This window comes from Rhipicephalus sanguineus, chromosome 1, assembly GCF_013339695.2.
Source record: "Rhipicephalus sanguineus isolate Rsan-2018 chromosome 1, BIME_Rsan_1.4, whole genome shotgun sequence".
Classification (NCBI taxonomy): Eukaryota; Metazoa; Arthropoda; class Arachnida; order Ixodida; family Ixodidae; genus Rhipicephalus; species Rhipicephalus sanguineus.
Window position 1 is genome coordinate 50,587,859 of NC_051176.1, and position 23,857 is coordinate 50,611,715.

Sequence of the window (23,857 nt, forward strand, 5' to 3'; positions counted from 1 at the left end):
CTGGTATCGAACCCTCGTCTTCCAAATCAGCAGCCGAGCAGCGTAACCACTCAACTACCACGGCAGCATATGCGAGAAGGGTAGGACTAGAAAGTAAGAGGAGGCTCCACTAACTTCAGCGTTTTTGCATGATGTTGAGTTTTTTTTTTACCATCTATGCTAACAAAAGGTGTTTCTTCTTCTTCTTCGGAGCTGAAGAGTGCATTCTCAGCCAAATTAATCGTAAAGGTAAAAAGCCCGAAGCACTGCGCCGGCCAAAGTGAAAATTAAAACACACAGAAAAAGACGTTTCGGCTCCCACACGGGAGCCTTGTTCCCGTGCTTTTACCTTCACCATGTATCAAGTTTCACCAGGATTTTTGCCTTCACCATGTCACATCCCGACCAGACAGGCTTCCGTCAAACATTAAACTTCGTCAGCCAAATTAATAATAATATCTGGGGTTTTACGTCCCAAAACCACAATATGATTATGAGAGCCACCGTAGTGGAGGGCTCTGGAAATTTCTACCATCTGGTAACGTGCACCGACGTCGTACAGGCCTCTACCATTTCGCCATCACCGAAATGCGACTGCCGCGGCCAGAATCAAACCCGCGACCTTCAGGTCAGCAGCCAAGCACCGTAACCGTGGCAGACATTCTCGGCCAAATTGTATTGATAGCGCCGTTTTCTTAAAATGACTTTTCTTGCTTTCTGCCTCGCTTGTCCCGCTGATTTCTCAGCAACCGCTTGTGTCTATTTCAGTTCCGTCTTTTGTTCTATATTCCTTGAAGTACAGTCCAGGGCATGACATTCTTGCATTTTCAGTATTGCCTTTTGATAATTAGCTATTTGACGAGTTGCACGGAGGCTCGATGCCTGTTGTGCAGTCCACTTCACGAAAAATTAGAACTAAAAAAAACTGTGCTGCAAATAAAAAAATTTATGAATGTCATGCCCGCAATCAGACATCTAAGAATCGATAGCGCTTTGAACAAGTTTCTTATTGTATTTTTTAAGCGAGTCAGACTCTGAACAAGACCAGAAGGAGAAATATATTGTAAATCAAAAAGTTGTAAAGATATATTCATGAAATTTCTACTGTAACATTAAAAAGACATTTCCAATAAGTGTGCCAATTTTCATCAAAATCCACGAAGAAATAAGAAAGTTGGTACCGAAAGCCACGTCCCCCCTTAAATGCATGCAGTACGCATACAACTGCGCTAGGCCACATGCACAAACCGAGCAGTTAACTGAAGATGCTTATCGTAAGGGTTGTCAGTGATTAAACTGCACTGGCGCGTTTGCCACCTGCTGCCGTCATGCCTCCGTACATTTCCGCTGCTATACGTAAAGGCATCGTCAACGGCGCCGTCGGCCCCTTTGAATTTCTGGTCTGCTTCGCACCATAACGTTTCGGCATTGCGGCAAAGCTGACTTTCAGACTCTGCTACTGTCGCAAACGGATCGACTTGTGAAAGCGCTGGTTCAAAGCTACGTGGTGATAGACGCGGCAGAGGTGGGGGCTTCACTTAATGCCTTTCGGACCTGCAATTTGGGCAGAGTCCAAAAAATCAGACGCTGAAGAGTTTCAGCGTCCGAAATTTCGGACGTTCTCATACATTGGCGTCTATGGGACTGGTGACAGTGCCGCGAAAACATCTGAATTTTCGAGCATGTCCAGAAAATAGGGCGTCCGAAAAATCGATAGATGACTGTATTGGATTATTTGTGATGTTACTAGTTATTTATAAGATTTGGCTGGCGAGCTCACCGTTATGTAAAAGCTCATAATAAATGTATATGTTTGTTTGCTCAACAGTGTGACTGTGTCCATGTGTTCCATGAGCGCAGATCATTTCTAGATCCCACAAGGTCTACGTACTACACTCAAACCTCATTATAACAAAGTCACATCTGCTACGAAAGTAACTTCGTTATATCCGAAAATTCGTTATAAATATTTATTTTGAACAAAGTAGCTATGACAAGGCTATTTTTCATTTACTTCGTTATAACCGATAATTCGTTATATCGAGGTTTGAGTGTATCGTGATTTCCAGATCAACAGTGATGGCCTTCAAGCCTAAAGATAACAAGCTAATGCAGCGGCATTAATACTTTGCTTGGCAAGCACGAGCTCAATTTCACTTCTCACTTCTCAATTTTCCTCATGCTAAAGGGGTTCCCGAAGGCCAGAATGTTTGAGAACCCCTGCGCTAGGCTAACTGGCATGCATGCTCTCATCTCCTCCACACCAGAGTGGAGGAGGAGAGCACAGAGTTTCTCCCTTGCCCCCAAACCGCTAAGGAAAAAAACGCTCTACTTTGGCGGCTGCTCCTCAGCTGCACTCCGTGCAAGTGAAAAATGCATTTGCAAAAACCTCACGTTTCGACCACTAGCACCAGCAGTGAAGCTTATTTCATTATTAATAATAATTGTTGAGGTTTTACGCCCCAAAAACACAATATGATAATGAGGGACGCCATAGTGAAGGGCTCCGGAAATTTCACCCACCTAGGGTTCTTTAACGTGCACCTATATCTAAGTACACGGGTTTCTAGCATTTCCCCTCCACCAAAACGAGACAGCCGCGGCCGGGATTCGATCCTGCGACCTAAACTTCATTTCATTGAAATCATGGATAAACATGACTCTCTATGTTGAGGTAACAAATACTTCGTTACAGCAAGAGTTTCATCGTATTGAGGTTTAACTGAAAATGTTGGGCATTACAAGGTTAATGAACCAGCTCATCTGATTCTTGTGCCAGCAGAAAGCGCAAAACAAATCCAGTGGCCTTATTGGCCCCAAAACCCACCAGAGGTGGCGGCAGCCAGAGGGTTCCCTCCACCACCTCCAGGATTAGGTAGCCGCTCGTCCAGCTCTGCCGCCCTGCTTACGCTACTGGGAGCAGAAGTCCGGTTGTCCTCTTCCTCTTCCTCCTCGTCGTCATCGTCCTCCTCCTCAGACTGGGAGCTCGTTGGAGGCTTGTCTCCTTCACTCTTGGAGTCCTTGTCAGAGTCCTTCCCGTTGTTTGCACTTGCCATAGCCGCCTTGTCCCCGCCCTCCGCTTCAAGCTTGGCTAGCCGCATCTGCAAGCCATACCAATATGCAACATGCAGGCCCTCACACCAGTAGGTAAATTAGGCACAGGGGTCAAAGCATGCCTTGCTGGCCATCTACACAATGCGCCAGCAAACAAGGCTAGCAGGAAGACAATTTCATGTACAGTCAAATTCCACTATAACAAACACCTCTACAACAAAGATTCTGCCACAATGAAAAACGTTCAATTCCTCGTCTGATGCCCATACAAAACGACAAGAAAAATGTGTCGACATTCTTGGGTAACTCCGCTTCGACAAAGTTTTCACGAGTGCTACCACATAGGGAAAAGACGCTTGCATAGAACTGACATGAAATTCTATGGCAACTCGACAATTTCTCATTGGTTCATGACTTCAGGGCAGTGCGGCTGCATTGCAAGACCAGTGTCTTCATCTGAGAGATGCTTTCCGATACCATACGCACATTTAGATAATATTTTCGCCATTGAGCTGCTCGGTGACAGATTGTCTATCCGTCACAATGCAGCCAGCAGGTTTGATGCGCGTGCGGCCCACAGCAGAATCCTTCAAGAACTACTGCTAGTCGTCACTAGTACAGACAGCCACGGTACTCATCATGACAACTACACTCAAACCTTGTTATAACGAATACGGATATAACGAATTATTGGTTATAACGAAGTAAATGAAGAATAGTCTTGTCATAGCTACAGTGCTAAAATAAACATTTATAACGAATTTTTGGATATAACGAAGTTATTTTCGTGGCAGATGTGACTTTGTTATAATGGGGTTTTAGTGTATAGCTTTCTGAAGCCCCATGCGTGGCCACCACGCACAATACAAGCAAAACTACATTCTGCCAAAACCGCTGCGAACAATATCGCGGTTGTGTCAATGCGATCATTGACGACCAAAAAACTCCAAAAGTATGTGTGCATCTAAGGCTCACTGAATCAAAGTTATGGTGCTTGCCGCAACCGCTGCTGACAAAATCCACAAAACCATGATACAGTCGAACCTCGTTAATACGGACCCGGTTAAGATGTAGTTGCGATGAATCCCCAACCGAGTCTCATAGAACCTAATGCATTCACTGACCGCTTAAGCCGTAGTGCTTCGTCCTACGCCTACTGGTTAGTGCGTACCATGCATACCACGATAACTTTTTGTGCCATAAAATTTTACTGCGCTGCTGAACTTCCCGACGCCACAATGTGCCGCCAAAGGTTTTCAGTCTTTTCAAAAAGTGCGTAGATCGGTCGATCACCGATTCCAAGTTCCGCGCGATTGCGGCGACGCCTTTGTGGGTAAGCATCGGGACAAAACGAAGGTGAGGCGGTGCCCACCAACGAACGTGCCAGCATGATTTATCGCTGACAACCTTATCACAATAAGTATCTTCAGATATCTGCTCGAGCACGCGTGCGGTGCAGCACTACTTTAAGCCTACTGCATGCTTTTGACAGGCGACAACCTGAATGCGCTGGGCCGCCGATCCCTGCCGCCTTGTTGTGCGGGGCCGTGTTCAAGCGCACGTCGCTTTGTAGGAACGAAAGCAGCTCGCTGTTGCGGAGTTGAGCGTTGCTGGTTGCGGGCGACGAGAAAATTCTTTGCATTGACGCTATCACGCTAAACGCATGCGTACGATACAGCAAGCATAGCGCTGTTGTAACCATGCTGCACGCTTTCATTCGGCTACCACCCAAACGCGCCTCCATCCGCTGCCAGGACCGCTAGAGCGTCGCGGAGTGCGATTCGCTTGCAGGAAGTTTGTCATCGCCGCGTTAACTGAACAAGCTACTCGCCCCAGCTGTGCACGGTCCTGAGCGAAGTGGGTACGAAGAACATTCCCACGACAAACGCGCGTGCGCTACAGCAAGCGGCCCGGCAGTGACGGCGTGAGCCGAGAAGGCGACATGCTGCACGCAACTAGCCAGGAGACGATCGGCCCCACGCAGCCTTACCGCATTTCACTGGAACTGTGCCAGTTTTCGTTTAGTAGCAGATCGCGGTATTGACGCGCACACATATATCGCGGAAAGCTGACACTGTCTGTTCTGTCGCCACGTTGGTCACTGCATATACCAGACCCTGTAATAGTTCCAAAATGCTCCTTGGTGTCGCTATCGGCACTATCGGACAGTCGTGCGAGAGTACCAGAATCTTTTCTCCACTTTGGCAAAAAAAAAAAGGCTTTGCAGTGGGTACATTGGGCAATATTTGCTATGGCACCGTATTTATTTCTGTGCTAGCGGCGATGACTTACGCAAGGTGGCGCAAATTTTTACTTGGTGGTTAATGCGTACTGCTGTTTAGCGTGTAGTTATGCGGCGTTCCCGGCAGGTACGCATTAACGAGGTTCCACTGTAGACGCAATCATAGGCAGCAAACGACGCAGATCTGAAGGCACATGTGCGGCCAGTGCACATGGATCGAAAACAGAACTATCGTTTGCCACAACTGCTGTGTATGAAACCGCAGGTGATTGTTGTGAACACTGATAGCGACGACCCAGCTTTGAAGGTATACGGATATAAAAAATGTAAAAAGGCACGAAGTGTTTCGGCTTTCCTGTTGTTTGCTTACGACTATGATTGTGCAGACTTCGGCACTTAGTTTTCATTTGACCTCTGATGAAGCTTTGACACGCGTGTTCGCGGCGCTCCATGCTTGGCACACTTCGAGGATCGTCTATAGGTAACTCTGTGTGCGACTAAATACGTCTGAGTTAGCGAGAGTTCAATGCAAAAAAAAATAATGCATGCACTTGCTGAGACCAGAGGACTAGTCAATCAGCGGATCTGCCGAAATTTTGTGGCCTATACATGAGATTTTGCTACAACGAAACTCCGTGACAACAGACTTTTTTGTGGATCTCACCAATTTCATTGCAGCAGGATTTGATGGTACACTCAAGACAAAAATGGTATATTTGGGGTGTCTTTCGCTGCAAAACAATAATCATAATCTATTTATAGCCTTTCCCTGCATAACTGTTACACGCCCGGTACTTCCCGGACAAGAATGCCATGTGACATAGCACTCTTGATAAGAAAGTAGACAGCAGACAGTATCCGAGAAAGGACACACAAGCAAGCCAGATGAAAACTATTTTTGTGAGCCAGAAAGGCGCCCCAAGTACTACCATTTGCTTTCAGTGAACACAGTGTGCAGAGCCAAACACTTTCTATTTAACACCATGCATTCCATGCCATATCAAGTGCACTTCTGCCCCGTGACATCTTATTTATACTGCAAAACTTGCGCTCTATATTTGCAAAGGAGGGCATGGGGGCAACATGGAAAACAAAGTTTTCCACAAGAAGCTGCTGCCAAGTTTGTCCTTCAGCTTGGAATTGCAGTTATTAATTTCCAAAAAGATGGGAAGGAGCACAAAAAGGGTGAGTAAACACTAGAAACAGTTAGTGCCAGCACCTTAAAAAGAAACGCTCAACTGCTCCTGTACTAAATACGCAGCATTGACCAAAGCCAGAACCAACCTGCTCTTGTTTCTCTTTCTTCTTGCGGCGTTTCCGCTCTCGGCGGCGGGCGGCCGCAGCTCGGCGGCTTTCCTCCCGCGAGCGCTCGAGATCGAGCTCTTCAAGGAGGGAGGAGGCACACTTGTTGGCTTCAGCTGCCTGACGTTCCTTGGCAGCATGGATCACCTCCGTGCACTGATGACATTTGCGAAGGAGGTCCCGTGAATCCGGCCCCAGAGTAGCCATGAAGCGGGCCATTTCCTGATCCGAGGGGAACTGGGCGACCTGCTTCACCAGCCACTTGGCCGCCTTCACGTGACCTCGCCTAAAGGCCGCCATCAGGCACGACACCCGCCGGTTGTCCATGCTGTCTATGTCGGCCCGCGACGCCACCAGTAGCTGCACCACATCCAGGTAGCCACCTACGGCAGCAAACACAAGACTTTCATGACAAGAACCGATATAAAACCAACCAATTACTGCAGTTGGTTTTGCATCTGTTCTCATCACCAGGGGGACACGGGATCATTTCCTTTTTTGTTCCTTGGCAGAGTGCTGAAATTAGGCATCCGCACTACAACCAAACTGGAGATAAATTAATATTTTCATATAGACATCTCCATTAGTTTTTGTTTTACAAGAATGTACAATTTCCTCACTGGTGAAAATCCCAGCAGTGATGAAACATGCTAAAGAGCTGGAAGTACTTGGTTCGCTTACATGCTTGGACACCAATACATTCTTACATTTCTTTGTTTTAGTGTCCCAATAATTTTCTGCTGAACATCACACGCATGTGAATGTGTTTTACCAGGCAGCAATGTGGTGTAACTTGTACAGCACAGTCAGAATCAAAATCGGATCAGCCATTGTATGCTTTCCATAAGCAAAGTGGCAAATACAGTGGAACCCCGATTATACGACCTTGAGAGGACCACGCAGAACCGTCGTATAATTGAACAACTACAAATATATGCAATGACACTCAGTCTTGCCCAAGAAGCGGGTACAGAACACCTGAAAAACCCCACGGCACGAACCTGCACTTCTCCAAGGAGGGTCGATTAAATTATCTTTAAAAATGACAGCCAAGCATTTAATTGGAGGAGGTGGAGCGAACTTTTTTCTCCGGGCAGTATATTTTTATTTTAAACCAGTGTAACTTTGTTGTGCGTCAGATTAGAGCAAAAAAAAAAAAATCATTTTTTTTTATTGGACAGCACCAGAGAGTCGTCGTACGATGTGTGTTCAGCGTAACAGTATCATGCAACAGAGGTTTTCAATACATTATTTCTACGGACATTTTGCCGGGACCGAACTGATTTGTTGTAAAACGTGGGTCATCACATAATCGGGGGACGCTAGGCTTGTGCGGATAGTAAATTTTAGGTCCGAAGCGAATTTGAAGCGAATAGTGATTTGATCGAAGCAAATTTCGAAGTGAATTCGAATAGTTTATGTCACATATTATAAAGAAAAATGAGCATATTTGTCATGACCCAACTAACCAGCGCAATATTTTTAAAGTTGAAACAAGGCATACGCATGTCATTCTTTTTGGTTCAAAGGGAAGTGGAAGCAACTTCAAGTAGTAGCAGGGTCTGACTTTTGGTAGAGTGCAAGTGATAACCTGTAAAATATGTTACATTTTCAAATTTACTATACTTGGAGCATATAAGCCGGTATAACAAGCTTTTAAACTTAAAAAATGATGAATCGATGTGAGGGTAATACAGTAAAACCTCATTAATTCGAACTCGGTTATTTCGAAATCGCGCATAATTAGAAAAATTTCTGCAGCCCCGTATTTTGCAATGTAAATTTCAGTGGATAATTTGAAGCGGTGGTCAGTACCAGCCCAGTTAATTCGAAAACTTTGGGTGCCATGTGCCAATTCCTAATCCCGATTTCGCCGCAAATCCGCAGAAATGGTGGCCCTTAGGAGCCACAAGGCAATGCAATGTAGCGATACTAATGAGTGACAAGAGAAGCATCCCAGCCTCCCTGCTGCCAGTGCAAGAAAAAAAAAAAAGAAGCGGCCTCGTGATCAGCTGAAATGTGCACCTGTGGAAAAGAAGGCATGCTTCACTGCAACACAGCGGTGACATGCGGGCACCATGACGCATGCTTCAACGTCAGCACGTCATGATTTACCCATTCTTTCTGTGAAAATAGAGAAATTAATAGAGGGCGGTCTGGCGCAATTCACGATGTATGCGAACCTCCGATTGGCGGTTGTTCCGGCAATTTGCGCAATTGCACTGCTGACGGAGTACTTGCCTGCAACACCTACTTCAAAAACTCTGTTCGAAAACTTCAATGATCATCTTCTCCACCCAGAACACATAGCGAATTCCGACACACTGCTCATTATTAGTCTTTATTCTACCAGAAGCAATGGGCGAATGGTCACATCATGATGCGCTGACGCTGCGAGGAGCAGGTGACATGCTGCCTGCGTGTCATCACTGTGTTGCAGCAAAGCAACTTTTTTTCCGCCGGCACGCATTTCAGTTGACCACGAGACCTCTGATTACTTCCCATAATTCAAAGTTCCTTGCATCCTGCTTTTTGTATGTTTGGTTAATTCGAAAACCCGCTTAGATTTTTCACAGTCCCAGTGACTTTGAATTAACGAAGTTTTACCATATGTTCATTTAACCTTGAAGTGGGGCTTCGCGGCAGTGCAGATTTCTCCTGGAAAGGTGTATTCACGGCATAGCACACCTCCACTGCAGTGAAACCACCTTTACAAGGGGTTACATGCGGTTTATATATGTCTATTCGTTCACTTCGAATACTTCGAAATTTCCTAGAATTTAAATTCGTTTCGAAGCGAATTCCAACACTGTAATATTAGTTCGAATATTCGAAGTGCTCGAATATTCGCACAAGCCTAGGGGACGAAAAATCGAGGTTCCACTGTATAAAAAAAATGCTTATGAAAAAATCTGCCACAAATTTTTAGTTAGGTGTCCTTGCGAGCAAGCATTCTTTTGGGCCTTGACTTTTCAATTTGGACACATTTCCTTTACATTTTGATAAACTTTTTCACTTCTTTGCAGCGGCTTCATGCAATTTGTTGCCTTTTGTTTGCTTACTTGCGGCAATGGTTCACATATTTGTATCACCCACGACAGATTCAGAAACTGTTTATATAAACCAGAATCATTGGTCATTCCAAATGACATAGTCCATCCAAGACATTTCTAAATACCGGACCAACTGTGATTTCATCTTTCAGATTCTACTGCCCACACGCAGAGTCCGTGCAATTTTTAGTAGAGCAGAAAAAGAGCAGAAAAAAAGCAAACACTGGAGCACTTGCCATTGCAGGCAAGCCACAGGGGTGAGCTGCCTTTCTTGTTCTTGACGTCAATGGTAGCACCACGCTTGATAAGGAGTTCAACAAAGGCGTAATGGCCCTTGTCAGCGGCAATAGTGAGAGCTGTGTCCCGCGATGAAGGCACAGGGGGCGCATTCACATCTGCCCCTTTGTCCAGCAACACCCGACCCACTTCCACATAGCCACCCGATGCAGCCTCCATCAGGGGTGTCAGCCCAGTCTGCAATGTGGCGCACAGAAGCCAAGGTGAGACAAACTGGATTAGTTGGCCCATTCAGGCTGAACTCGTCAGTCACACTTCAGAGTACCGTAAAAACCAGAATACAGGTCGACACCCCCCCCCCCCCCCCGCACTTCTAACGACCGCAAATCGCAAAAAAAAAAAAGGTAGAGCTGTGCGAATAGCAAAATTTCGGGTGCGAAGCGAATTCGAATACAGTAGAACCCCGCTGATACGTTTTTGAAGGGACCGTAGGAAATAAACGTAAGAGACGGGAAACGTAACAGCCGAAAAACAGGAAAAACGGCAAAATATTTAGTGGTACAGAATTTTATTTCAATTCTTACGAGCAGCACGAAAATTGGCGCGCTCAGCCGCGATCTAGTCGATGGATAGAAACGCGGAGCTTAGGACGGCCTTATCCACAGAAATGTAATCAACGTATGTGATTTTTTTAACACCAACAGCTGTAGGCATGAAAGAACTAAGCACACGCAATCACGACCGGCGCGGCGAGTCCGACCGCGAACCGCACGCACGACCATGCGAGCTCCAACCAGCTCGAACTCCTCCCGTTCTCCGACAAATAACGATGATGATGAGTCTACGCCAACGCGATGGCAGAAGTGAATGCCAATCTCGAAGGCCTTGCTTTCGCAAGCAATTACGTCATACACGCCATGTTTGTGCAATGCAAATCTCAGAGGCTATGCTTTTGTCAATAGTAAATGCCAATCTCGAAGGCCTTGCTTTCGCGAGCAGTTACGTCATAGACGCCATCTTTGCAATTTGAATCTCGAAGGCCATGCTTTTGTTTGCATCAATTGAAAGATTCTGTTGCTTGCGCCTCTCAAGCGGCTAATATTACGGTCAAACGAGGCCAAGCTGCGTGAAAATGCGCCATGGCCGCTCTCTTTGGTAGTCACTCGGTCGGCTCCGGGCGCACTTCGCGACGTATCATACGGGAACGGTCCGACAGTTACGACGTAACAGCGGGGTTCCCAATACATTGTATCCTATGGGAGCTATGCCGGGACCGGCGGAAAACGACGTAACAGCCGGGAAAACGTAACAGCCGGGAACGTAACAGCGGGGTTCTACTGTATTGAAGTGTGAGTGCGAATCGAATCGAATATTTTTCGAATATTTCTCGAATATTTCTACAATATTTTTCAAATACTTCAAAGCGAAATTGCAGAAAAAAAAAGTTAAGAAAGGATTCCTAAGCATATTCTTATGAGATAGCAACGTGAAAGTATTTCTTTTCGCTAGCTTGATGAAGCATTGGCAGGGTGGTGTTTCATAGTTGTCTTATCAAGAATGAGGCAATGTAGAGGCCGAATTCTATTTATGTACATGATTTGGTGCAACCAAAGTGTTGCCGACAACACTTTACACATGATAGGCAGAGATGCCATTTCCTCAGCCTCTTTAAACTTCTGTGGAAGCCCAACTGATGTGGTGGACAAGGGCGTGCTTCCTTCAAGTCCGAGTTCCGAATCTGCCTCGTAGACGTCGATATATAAGAACGTCTGAAATTTTGGATGCTAAAAAGATTCGGCTTCCGATTTTTCGGAGTTCCTGCCCAAATTTCAGGTCCAAAACAGCATTAATTGAGCCCCCACCTCTGCCACATCTTTCATCTCCATGTTGGAACCAGCGTTTTCTTGAGTTAGTACATTTGCGATCGTAGCAGAGCTTGAAAGGCAGCTTTGCCGCAATACCGAGGTGTGATGAGGTGAAGCATATTGAAAATCTACGGACCACTACCAATCGGACGTTGAATGTCTCTTGGCAAAGTTCGACCATAACGGAGCTTGAAAGGCAGCTTTGCCGCACTACCGGGGTGTGATGAGGTGAAGCATATTAAAACTCTAGGGACCACACTTCTAATCTGACGTTGACTGTCTCTTGATGTACGACCGTAACGGAGCTTGAAAGGCAGCTTTGCTGCAATACAAGAGTGTAATGAGGTGAAGCATACTAAAAATCTGAAGGGGTCACTTTCAATCGGACGTTGACTGTATTTGTTTTTGGGAAGTTCGAATAGTTCGAATAGTGAAATTCCAGTGCGAATCGAATCGAATAGCAAACACTATTCGAAAAATATTCGAAATTTCGAATATTCGCACACCCCTAAAAAAAAGTACATGGAATGGCCTAAGTATCACAAGGCGCCTTACCGTGAAACGAACGCAATTTCAAATGGTGCACAGTGAAAATGCCATTTATTTACATGTGTGTTTACAAGTAAGTTCCACATGGCAGAAAGGCAAACGACGCCGTGGTTGTGTTTCCTGTTTTCGGGAGCACAAACATTTTTTTACCGGAAATTTACTCTGGTGCGCTTATTTTTGTATGTCTGAGCCATGTTTAATACAATGCATAAATTTTATTTATAAAAAAGTCGTATAAGTGTTTTTTTTAGAACTTTGCTTGATATTACTACGAATAAACAATGTGTATGTAACAACAAAAATGATTTTTTTGTCACTTTACGGTCACGCAAAAGAAATTACACCATTTCGGACTGCATTTCGTGCAAAAATTCGACCCTCAAAGGGTTAATTATAGGGGTGTGCGAATATTCGAGTTTCGAATTCGAATCGAATAGTTCCTTATCGAATAATTCGATTCGACTTTCGAATAGCTTGTATTCGAAGTTCCGAATAATTTGACAGGACGAATATCTAAGACGCGACAAAGGCGAATGGTGCAACTTGGTTAGGGTACGGCGGCTAAAACGAATGCTAATGTTGCCGTTCTTTAAACTTTCACTGACATCCTGGTTCAAAAGCGAGTGCATGTTCATCTTAACAGAGATTATGTCGTTTCCGCACGTAGAAAAGCACATGAGAAAACTGTGCAGTCCTTCACAACTTAGCTCCCGAAACGAAGGCACGGACTTCTTGCGTAGTTCGGTTGCGTATGCCGCAAGCTCCATAAAACGACCTGACTTTGGCCTGCGAAACCATCGGTGATTGGCTTTGCATGTAAATATTTGTTCACGCTGGGCAGCGCACCGGACCACTAGTTCAGACTCCCATCGTTCCGGCATACTGCTGTGTACGGGCGCTCGGAGCACCCATGGCGATGAAGCTCATTACCGTTTTCAGATGAGCCTTAGTGCTCCACCATGGCGAAAGAAAACTACCTATTGTACCCCCATCTGCAAGGAGGTGAGGAGGGCCGCTGAAACAAAAGCCACTCCCGAACAAGTGCCTAATGAAGCTGTCAGCACACCGTATCGTCCGTGAGTATTCCTTTGTGTTGCCGTAACTGGCGATACACATTTCGGGTAAATACGTTATTCGATATTCGATTCGATATTCGATTTTTTTGGCCACTATTCGGCACTATTCGATTCGAGAATTAAATTTCACTATTCGCACACCCCTAGTTAATTATTGAAGGAATGGTCACACGCACGCTTTCTACTCCACGCACTGCCAGCATAGCAATGACTGTGCTCGTGGTCATCACGTGAACTCTTGTCTGTAGGTGCTTTACGCTTTTGTAAGCTGGCATTTACTGCAGATTAGACCTGCCAATAAAACTACCATAAAAACCGCAATACAGGTCGGACCGAAACATAGGTAGACCCCCCCCCCTCACGTCTAACTACTGAAAATCAAAAGAAAAAAAAAAGTACATGGAATGGCCAAAGTATCAGAAGGCGCCTTTACTGTGAAACAAAAGCAATTTCAAATGGCGCACAGTGAAAATGCCATTTATTTACCTGTGTGTTTACACATAAGTTCCACTTGGCAGAAAACCAAAAGATGGGCTCAAGCATTATTTTCATAAAACGTCACAACTGTCTTGACAGCTTTAAAGGGGCCCTGCAACACCTTTCTTTGTTATATTGGAATAGTCCCATTATTGACGTATGGCTCTTCACGAGCCATATGCCGCAACAATTTTTCGAATCCGTCAAGTCTAAGTGGTGTTACCAAATTATAGAGATCACGTTCCGCAGCTTTCTCTCTCAACTCAACGCAGCGAGCGCGCGGAAAGCTGCGCGCGGCGTGAGGGGAGGGAAGGAGGGCGGAGGTGCGAGGAGGCGACGTCAGCGCCGGCGGCATTATTTTCATTTTTTTCTCTCTGGCGTCTCGGCGCAACCACGTGGTCTGTGCCGCCACTTCTGGTCGGCTTGCGTCGTTCTCGTCGAGCGGAGTCGATTGCGCTGTGTATCGCGCGTGCTTGAAAACTGCGCGTCGGTTTGGTAATGTTGGGTGTGCACCTCGAACGCCGTAGTGTTTTCATCGCTCTGCCAACCATGGAAGCAAACGTGCGCGCTCGTTTGGAACGAATGACAGCTGAGATCGGTTTCGGCCCATACTCCGATACACCGCCTCGTAAGACGGCACTGGCAGACGACCCCGAAGCGCCGCCATTACCGGACGCCAGCATTGTTATCGGAGACACGCTGCGCCCGTGCCTCGGTCGGTCGTGAAAACGTGCCAACGATGCAGTTCTCAGCTGACGAGGCAACACTCGAACGGCTGCCACTCTCAACGGCAACCGGCGATGGTCAAAAGCACAGAAATATTCACGTTTTCGGCACTGCGCATGGCGAAGAAAACGGAACCACGCAACTACGAGCAGACGAGCTGTCGGTGAGACCGGAAGTGCTAATATTAATGTTTGTTCGGTGTTTTTAACGCGATAACATAATATAAACATACATATTATCTACTTATTGAACTCAAAATTAACAACGAAAGTAATAATGAGGGTGTTATCGTGATTATAACATCAGCCAATGGTGGAACTGCCGACAATCGCGTCATATTTTGCGGACTAATACATCATTTGTCGAGAGAAGAGGGAGCGATTTTCAGCTGACTTTGAGAATTTATTGTAAATTCCAGGCCGTGCGCATCGCTATAATATTTGGCTCGCGTGTTCTCGGGAGCCTCGACTACCGATCGGCAGCGCTTTTTGAGCATGCTCGAAAAGTGTTGCAGGGCCCCTTTAATTTGGACGCATTTTAAGGTCCCGGTAGCAATCACGACACAAGCGCGTCTCCTGTTAAAATGTTTTCTTCTGATCACTGCGTGTTGTGATGTGATCCTTCAGTGTCGGCCAGTAGTGCACTCGATTTGACCGCTGATCATAGCCATACGTGCCGCTGTAACCAGAGCTGCCGGCATTGCAGGAAGCAACAAAGAAAGAGTATACGGCAAGATTGGAGCAGCGAGAACACCCGTGCGAAGATAAACTTTCGGTTATTGTTTATGACTTTCAGTTATTGTGCATGTTCACGTGCGCTAGCATCCCAACACATCTCTCACAGACTTCAGACCAGATTTCTTCGTGCCTTCGCGAACTCCATCGCTGTTTTTTTGAACGCTACCGTGAATTGTCGTCGGCCACCAGTCGAGAACGAGAAAAAAGCTCCAAGCCCAAATAGATTCACAAGACAACAAAAGCGCAAAATGAGGCTGCCCACAGCACAAGGCTGGTAGAAAACAAAGTGACGCCAATGACTGCGATGGCAATAGGGGCGGTTGACCTCAGTCGCCCATAGTGGCCAGACTTCCGAAGTTTTTCTGCCAATGACTGGTATATAAGACGGGGGTCGACATCTTTAGGCTGTTTTTTTTTTTAAAAGAATTCGACCTATATTCCGGTTTTTACGGTACTAGCCCAAAACATCTTGCAATAGTAAAATCCTTTCATCTCTCTATCAAGGCTTCACATTTCTGGTGAAACTGTGCAATTTTTTAGTGACATTGGATTGTATGCTTTCCCGGTTAGTACATTTTTGGCCCTTTTTCTTTTTTCACAGAAGTGTACAAACAAAATTCTACCGTACAGCCTTTAGTTTATCCCTTTTGTCAGTTGAAATTTCGTTTAATTCGGACTTGGCAGGCATCCCCATGAAATTAAATTAGCGAGCAGTTACTGTACTACCATTTAGTGCATAGTTATGCCACGTCATCAGCAAGTACGTATAAACAAGGTTTTACCGAATGATGAACTCAAAAACTAAGTTGCATGGTCATCTAAGGTCCCTTACACAACGCACCCTGTGCAAGTTCACCCGAGCCGTCGAATAAATGAACTCACCTTGGCACGGTGCTCCACGTTAGCCTTACGGTCCACCAGCAGTGCCACCACCTCCTGGCGACCTTGGAAACATGCCAGGGTCAGGGCTGTGTTCTTGTTGGTCTCAATCTGTGCATTGATGTCACTGCCGTTGTCTAATAGGAGACGCACCGCAGCCACATGACCATTCATGGCGGCCAGCATGAGAGGCGAGATGCCTAGCTTGCTGCCCGTACGAGAGTTGATCTCGGCACCATGCTGCAGGAGGAGCTTTATGATGTTCACGTAGCCTCCAGATGCGGCCAGGCTCAGTGGTGTGTAGTCGGACACGTTGCGATGCTCCTTGTTGGCACCACGAGCCAGCAGAATCTCCACCACCTGTAAACACCAGATACCACATTTACACAATTCTAGCTCGATCTAGTTTAATTTCAAATCCAAAGCTGGGGGGTCGGACTAGTACTGTCAGTAGTGGTGGGTCAAACAAGAAATAAGGCACGCTGTGGTGTGGTTGCAGCATTAGATTTGGTTTTCGGCTCTATCTATAGCATATTGTTATTTTGCATGCTCATTCTGACGGAAAAAAAAGAGAAAAAGCTTTGTTCTTTTTTTTTTTTTTTTGAGTTTCATCAAGCTGCTGTTCGCAGTCTGAGTGCCACTGCCGATCGGAAGAGCGGCTCTTCCATCAACCATCCACACGCCTGTAAGTGCGCTTTTTCAGAGTGTCGCTTGATGGGAGAACCGCTATTCCAATCAGCAGTGGCGCTCCTGACGGCGAACAGCAGCTCAACGCAATTGGTTCGGGGGGAGGAGGGGGGGGGGGCATTATAGTGTTGCACCTGTAGAATGTAGGGGAGCCTTCTGATACCTTGACCATTACATGTACCGTTTTCTTTTCATTTTTCAGTACTTCTCAGTGGGGAGGTTGACCTATATGCCGGTTCTTACGGTACTTCATTAATCAGCACACCCACTATTTCCCGGCTTGGCAGATAAGTCAGTTTGATCTCTGTTGTTCTCTTGCGTCGTTATCCTCAAGCTCTTCTAGGAAAGCAGGCGTACCTCGTAGCGTCCCCCTGAGCAGGCGAGCGAGAGCGCGGTGTCCTTGGTGCGCTCTGACTGGGCCTCCAGGTCAGCACCATGCGAGAGAAGGATGTCGACCACACCGGCATGGCCTGCCGTGGCAGCCAGCATGAGTGGTGTGAAGCCCTTCTTGTCACGGTGCTCCAAGTGGGCTCCCCGGTTCAACAGCAGGCTCACCAGCTCCTCGTGGCCGCCCGCACACGCCAGCGTCAGAGCCGTGTCATGGTTGCTCTCCGTCTGCCAGTTGAGGTCCACCTAAGGTCAGCGAGGTTACTCGTACATAACACTGCCCCCACTCAATTATCCCCACTTGCTGGCATGGGCTACAGCTGCTTGACCAAGATGAAAGTCATCGGTGGCGATCCGCCCTACAGAGGCTTCAAGAAATAACTGCACAGGTGCACACGACCCTTGAGGAAATCCCCTCGTACTATCTCACCGACAGGTGGTTTGCAATGCCTACAGTCCCCAGCCAATCTTTATGGAAAACAATAGGGCTTGCCAGCCTGAACGCCATCCTGCTATAGCCAGTGAAGTACCACTGTTATATGAGCACTTTTCCCAGAATTTATTGGGAATGACACTGTACTGAAGGACAGCTTTACCAAAATTTCACACTAGGATGCTGCAGTGAAACCTCGATCGAAAATGCAAAAATTGACACTGAAAACTAAACGAAGCAAAAGAAATCGCTATATTTACAGTTGAACCCCTTTTTAAGAGACACTGATATAAGAAACACGTGGGGTATAAGAGACACCAGTGTGCTCCATGAAAGTAAGGGTTGATAGGAAAATGCATAACTTAGTACCCTGCTTATAAGAGACACCTCATATAACAGGCAAGAATTCCTCCCCCATGCGTGCCTCTTATAAAGGGGTTCAACTGTAATAGCAGTACATCCACAAACGCATTTATGACGATTGAAGAGAGGGAACGCCCCAATCCAAAGTTTCTTTTAAAGGGGATCTGCAACACTTAATAACATAGCCAAGAAACACTACCCTTCTGTAGAGAAGGCAAACCTTCTAGTGAACACCTGAGCCAAATATCATTGCAGTGAATGCGGCATGGAACTTAAAATATCGCCTCCAAGACTGCCAAAAATCACTTTTCTCTGCAAACTGCACAGCTGATGGGACTGACACGTGTATTGGCTGATTTCATGATCATGAAAACATTGTTCATCAGGAACACTTGCCGCTGCTTACTTTCAATGTCTACAAAAAGTGCCTGTAAGTTGGGTAAGCACTAATCGCAGCGTGTGAGGAATATCTGCTGCTAATCATACACCTGATTTTTCACAGCTTGGCAAGGTAAAAAGTGGTGCAATATTTCGGCCTACAAACCTATTACCGCGAAGCACATGACACAGCTGAGCTGTGTCACATCTCAGCTGTGTCACATGCAGTTTAACAGCAATCAGGTGTGGGCTCCTAGTTTTGAACATGCTCCATATCGCAGCTCTCATTCGTGCAACACATTTGACAGTGGTTGTCACTTGTTGCAAAATATCCAATGGAGACTTGGGTATTTTACTTGTCGCTGTTTGTGTCAATAGTTGTACCCAATGTTTGTGTTGCACATCAAGCGGTTGACATAGTGGGGTGCTGGCCAGCTAGCTGTCCGCCACTGTGCCAACCGTCTTGCCATCGTGTCGTCTTATGTATGCTCTACTGTAGAAAAACTACCACTTCTAGGCAACCAGAGTCCAGAAAACTGAAAAACAAGGTGCCATGCTGCACGGGTGTGCCACAGTAACAGTTTATCTATTATATCTTCTAATTTCTATGTGTTTGATCGCTTTGTGACCACCTTCAGGCTAGACCGAAGTATTCACAAAATTTTGTTATCTCACAATATACCACAGCCTTAATTTTGGATAGGGCGGACTTGATGGGGGGTGGGGGGACCATGGTTACTACATTGGGGCAACGGTTACTAAAGACCATTGTACCGTGTGTCCAACTGCATTTCAAGCAAAAAAATTTACATAAAGGATTCTCTAAACGTAGACACTACGCCAAAGCAGGATTTTTTATGTGGTTCTAAATTTCCTTGCAATGTTGGCCTTTGAAGTGCACAGCCTCACCTGCTAAGCATGTGTGCTTTGTTTACACTTTCTTTTATGGCAGTAAAATTGTTCTCTGCCTGGTTATTTCCACTCGTGCAGTTATCGAAACATGGAACAAACCAGCACGGCCAGATGCGAATTATGAAGGAAAAGTGCTCTGAATGGCAAGATCAGGATCACAAAAGTAAGGATAGACTGCCCTTCTGATCTTTTTCAGGCAACAATCTATTCTTTCTATTGCAGTACAGGGCACTGCATCGTACTGCTAACCTGTGCATGGATGGGGAAGGCAGCCGGGTGGAAGGCCAAGGTAGGTGGCTGCTGGCCCAAGGTGGATGCCACTGGGTGAGCTGCAGCCCCATGGTGGTGGTGATGGTGGTGGTGGTGATGGTGGTCAGGGCACACTGTCACCGCCTGCTGAGCCGTTATCGACACCTGGGCACCACTTCCGCCGCCACATGGTGTGCTCACTACTGTGGGCCCTGTAATTCCCAATGTCACAACAAAAATGCAGTGTGCTGTGCACAAGACCACCCAATCTCGCATGTACTCAAGTGAACTTAAGTGGTGCCTCGAGCGATTGAGCACTTCAATGCTGTCTGTTACAAAACTTGGTGCCTGACAATGTTGAAAAGTTTTTCAAGGCACAGTGCATAGCTTTCGTGCCACCAAAGCCAAACTTTATTAGACATGAGGATTGAAGACATGGATTGGAGCTAGCCAATCTAGAATTTGCTTTTTCCAAGGGATACATGGCCTCTGTGGTGAACTAGCAAAATTAAAGATAAAGGTATGCCAAACACTGCCCCTTTTCACTTGGTGCGAACTCTGCAAGGGCCGATTTCAAATGTAATACAGTCAAAGCTGGATATAACGAAATTGACGAATTCCCCCCAAAATTCATTACAAACAGGTTTTCGTTATATAGTTCTAGCACGAAAATTTGACAAATAAATGCACAAATTAAACAAAAGGGAAGCTGAAGGCAGAGCTCACCCAAAACATTTACTTAGCGGCAAAAAAACTGCGTTATTTTGCTGTTTGCGAGATTGCAATACTGGAGGTTCGTGGGACATCAATACAATGCTGCTCCGTCATCGTCTCGCCGTGGTCTCCGAGATTGGCTTGGCGAGCCGATTGCGGAGGCCACAATCTAGCGAACCCGCAGAGCTGCACAAGACGGCAAAGCACGTGACGAGTCCACCTGTGCCTAATCTGACATCTCCTCGGTAGTTACAGTGCAGTCCTCCGAAAAAAACACACACAAAGCTGTACGTCGTCAGGGTCTGGTCCATGCGCTCGCAGTGACACCACACACGCGCAGTGTCAAAATCGAAGAGCAAGCGACACGGATACTACGGAATATTCGTAAAATTCATAAAAGCGCTCTCCATATGCGGCGCTGTGCAAACTCGAAGCGTAAAGACACGGAGCAAGGATTTTTTTCCCCCCGTTTAGTGACGTCACCTGGTGTCCCGTTAACGAAGTGCAGTTCAGACATCTGCAACAACCGAACAGCGGCGGTGCCAATGCAACAGCAGTTCTTTTTTTGTTTTTAAAGAAGTCCGGCGTGATGACACCTGCGAGCGGCTGGGTGAGGTCTGAAACAATGCTATGTTTGATGGGGGGGGGGGGGGGGCACACCCACGCATACGTCCGCGGCGGTAAGAACTCCGGCTAAGGGGCACACAGGCCCGCCTGCCCACCTTGCGCACACTTGCACTGCACCACTTCGCGCTCCGTCGGCGGCGGGGCAACAGCAGCTCCTTTTATATAATGAATGTTTATGCAATAGAATAATGCACGTTATGACAAGAAAATATGCAAGGTTAAATCAACAAGGGCCATTCTAACAAAGCCACATACTATGTGTAATGTCATACCTTATAACTGCTCCCTTACAACTTCTTGCCATATCTTTAAATAACTGCAGTGCTAAGCAAATACCTTAATTTTCACTTAAATACAGCTTAATTTTCATTGTATTTTAAGAGGCAGAGTAATAATATCAGCATAGAAAAAAGGTCAGTCTCAATTACATTGTCTGAAAAAAAAAGAAAACAACCCCCCTTCTTTGCACACTCATGGTTTACTTGCCAGCAACTCATATTCGGCTGCGCCCATAGTCTTGGCTGGATGATGACACCAAGTCTAGGCCAAAATTGCTGTAGGCCTGTGAAAAGTTGGTGCACGTGAACTCAGCTTCAGGCTAGCAGCTCCTTCAAGAGATGTGCATATTAACGCTGAAAACCAGTACCAAAGTCTGTGCAAGACATGTTTAGAGCTGGAAATGTTTCACAGAAACCGAATGTGCATACAAACCATTTGGCAATGGGAAACTTCTTTTCAAGGTGACTGGCACAATAAAAAAAGAAGGGGGGGGGGGCATTTACATGTGAAAGAACATATATTATGATCATATATTATGCCGGGTTCGTATCACCAAGATTCTACTGTAGTTCGCATTGCTTGACAGGGGCGCACCCAGCCCTTCCCCCCACCCTTTTCGTAAGAAAACATTAACATTTGGAGTTACCACTAATTTGATTCTACAGTCCTGTATACAACTCCATAAGACACCGGCCACGTCAAAAGAGGATGCACGCAAGCCTGCACCAATGAGCACGTGCTCTACATTTAAGTCCAGGGTTCGACGGAAACCCGTCTGGTCGGGAAAGTTCATGACGGAAAAATCAAGCGCTGACCAATCGTTAAAACACACCTTGTTCACAATCTATTGCGACAAGGTCCCTGTAGCGGGACCGAAATGTCTTTGCTTTTGTGTGTGTGTTTTAACAATTGGCCAGTGCTTGATTTTTCCGCCGTGCTCTACATTGACGGCATAAGCTGAATGGATGGTGACCCTGATGCCGGAGAGCACGGCCGAGAACATGAGCGGGACTATTTCTTTATTCGCGGAGACAATCGGCTGCTGCGCTTCGGTCACCTGGGCTTCGTCTCTCAAGTCTTCTTAAGTTGTACCCAACTATTGACACGTAGTAGACTGCTAGAAAAAACCTTGCGCACATAAACTTAATTTTGATCGGTCAATTGGCTATATTGAGCGCCTGCCGAAAGGCCACAAAAATGACGCCTTGGCACATGCTTGGCACAAATTATGAGATTTTTGTCGAAATGTAGGAGGATGTAGCAGGTTTCAGCACTTGGCACAGTTTGGTGCAGCTATCACATCACCGTGTCAGGTGCCAGAAAGTTGTATGGTGCCCATGCTAAAGATTCTTTTACTTTTATATTAAATTTACATGCATATGCGACTGTGTAGCAGTACCGTAGGACGTAACGCCAGTTTCTTATCAGCATGTTTAAAGATGGATATCACGAAATAGTCCAGCTACCCCTTCAGCTTCGTTATAACAAGTTTTACGTGTACACCCTTGCAATTTTTTAACAGTATCGCACAAGCGCTGAGCGCAGGATGTGGTAGCATCTAATATTCTCGAAAGGTAACTCGCTCTGCTCAGAGGTAACAAGCTCTTCTAGTGCCGCTCTGGGCTTTCCCAGAGCAGCACTAAAATTCAAGATGGCAGCAGCCATGTTTTCCCGCTAGAAAAAAATGGAGTGGACATCGACTTCCTCAGAAGTTTGCTGGCTCTCGTGCGTGACACGATGCATTGCAATGACAATTCACAAACATAACAAACACAAAGGCAACGCAATCGGACCACAGGAAGCATGGCATGGAAGCACCTTCAATGATGAGCCCACACCAATGCAACAGCTCTGGCATACCTGCCAACCTCACAGCATGAAAATTCGGGAGAGCGCGGTGGGGGCGGAGGTGGGTGGGCTTCGCATAGCGGAAATTACTGAGACTGGAGACTGACATCAGAAGGGGTAAGGATGTTTGTTTTGAGCTGCTTGAACCAAACTTCTTTACTTGTGAAGGCACCAAGACAGTTCACAGGTGCACGTGGTACAGAATCCGTACTTGTCACCTTTCCGCGAAGTCACAAAGCACGGAAACCCAGCTGTGTGTGAGTCCAGAAACACTTGCAAGTAGTACTTTGATTTTGACGCCGTGATCGACCTTCTAACTGAACTCTGGAAACACACAACCCCCACGGCAGACGGCGTAGCGTACAAAATGCGGGGGCCAAGATGGAGACGCAAAAGTTCTGGCTAGGCTCAACGGAAATGATTGCCGCAAATGAACTGAACGGTGGCCGGAGCGGCAAGATTGCAACACACGGCGCTGTTTCTCCCAAGCATGCCGATATCGAGAGTGCAAGGCACAATGGGGGCCGCTTACTTACCGCCGGTCTGCCGGCCACCCCTGCTTTGGAAAATGGAATGTGCTCGACAGTCTCGCCGTCTCTTTATCGGAGCGCTCGTGCAGTGCTGCAGCTCCGGCCGCCGTGCAATTTTGGCAATCTTTTTCCGTTGAGACTGTACCTTTTCCCTCGCTTTCTTTCGGTACGGTGGCGAGCGCTTCTCACGGCCAGCTGGCCAGCCTTCACCCAGATGCGCAGTGCCTAGAATGTACTCAGCGGTACTCTATGATATGGTTACAACGAAATAGAA

General features: G+C 46.4%; 1 protein-coding gene across 6 annotated transcripts in view; it reads right to left on the reverse strand.

Annotated features, from left to right (window-relative positions):
* Positions 1 to 23,857, reverse strand: part of LOC119391221 (ankyrin repeat and KH domain-containing protein 1) — a 204,064-nt gene that overhangs the window by 87,922 nt on the left and 92,285 nt on the right. For 5 of the 6 annotated variants that reach the window (XM_049414348.1, XM_037658948.2, XM_049414353.1 and 2 more), the window contains 6 exons: positions 19,586 to 19,797; positions 17,221 to 17,496; positions 16,180 to 16,536; positions 9,867 to 10,104; positions 6,560 to 6,960; positions 2,807 to 3,080 (listed from right to left, as the gene is read on the reverse strand). In XM_049414348.1, the coding sequence (XP_049270305.1) occupies positions 2,807 to 3,080; positions 6,560 to 6,960; positions 9,867 to 10,104; positions 16,180 to 16,536; positions 17,221 to 17,496; positions 19,586 to 19,797 (1,758 nt within the window). The remainder of the gene's footprint in view (positions 1 to 2,806; positions 3,081 to 6,559; positions 6,961 to 9,866; positions 10,105 to 16,179; positions 16,537 to 17,220; positions 17,497 to 19,585; positions 19,798 to 23,857) is intronic. The other variant, XM_049414346.1, reaches the window with a different exon arrangement.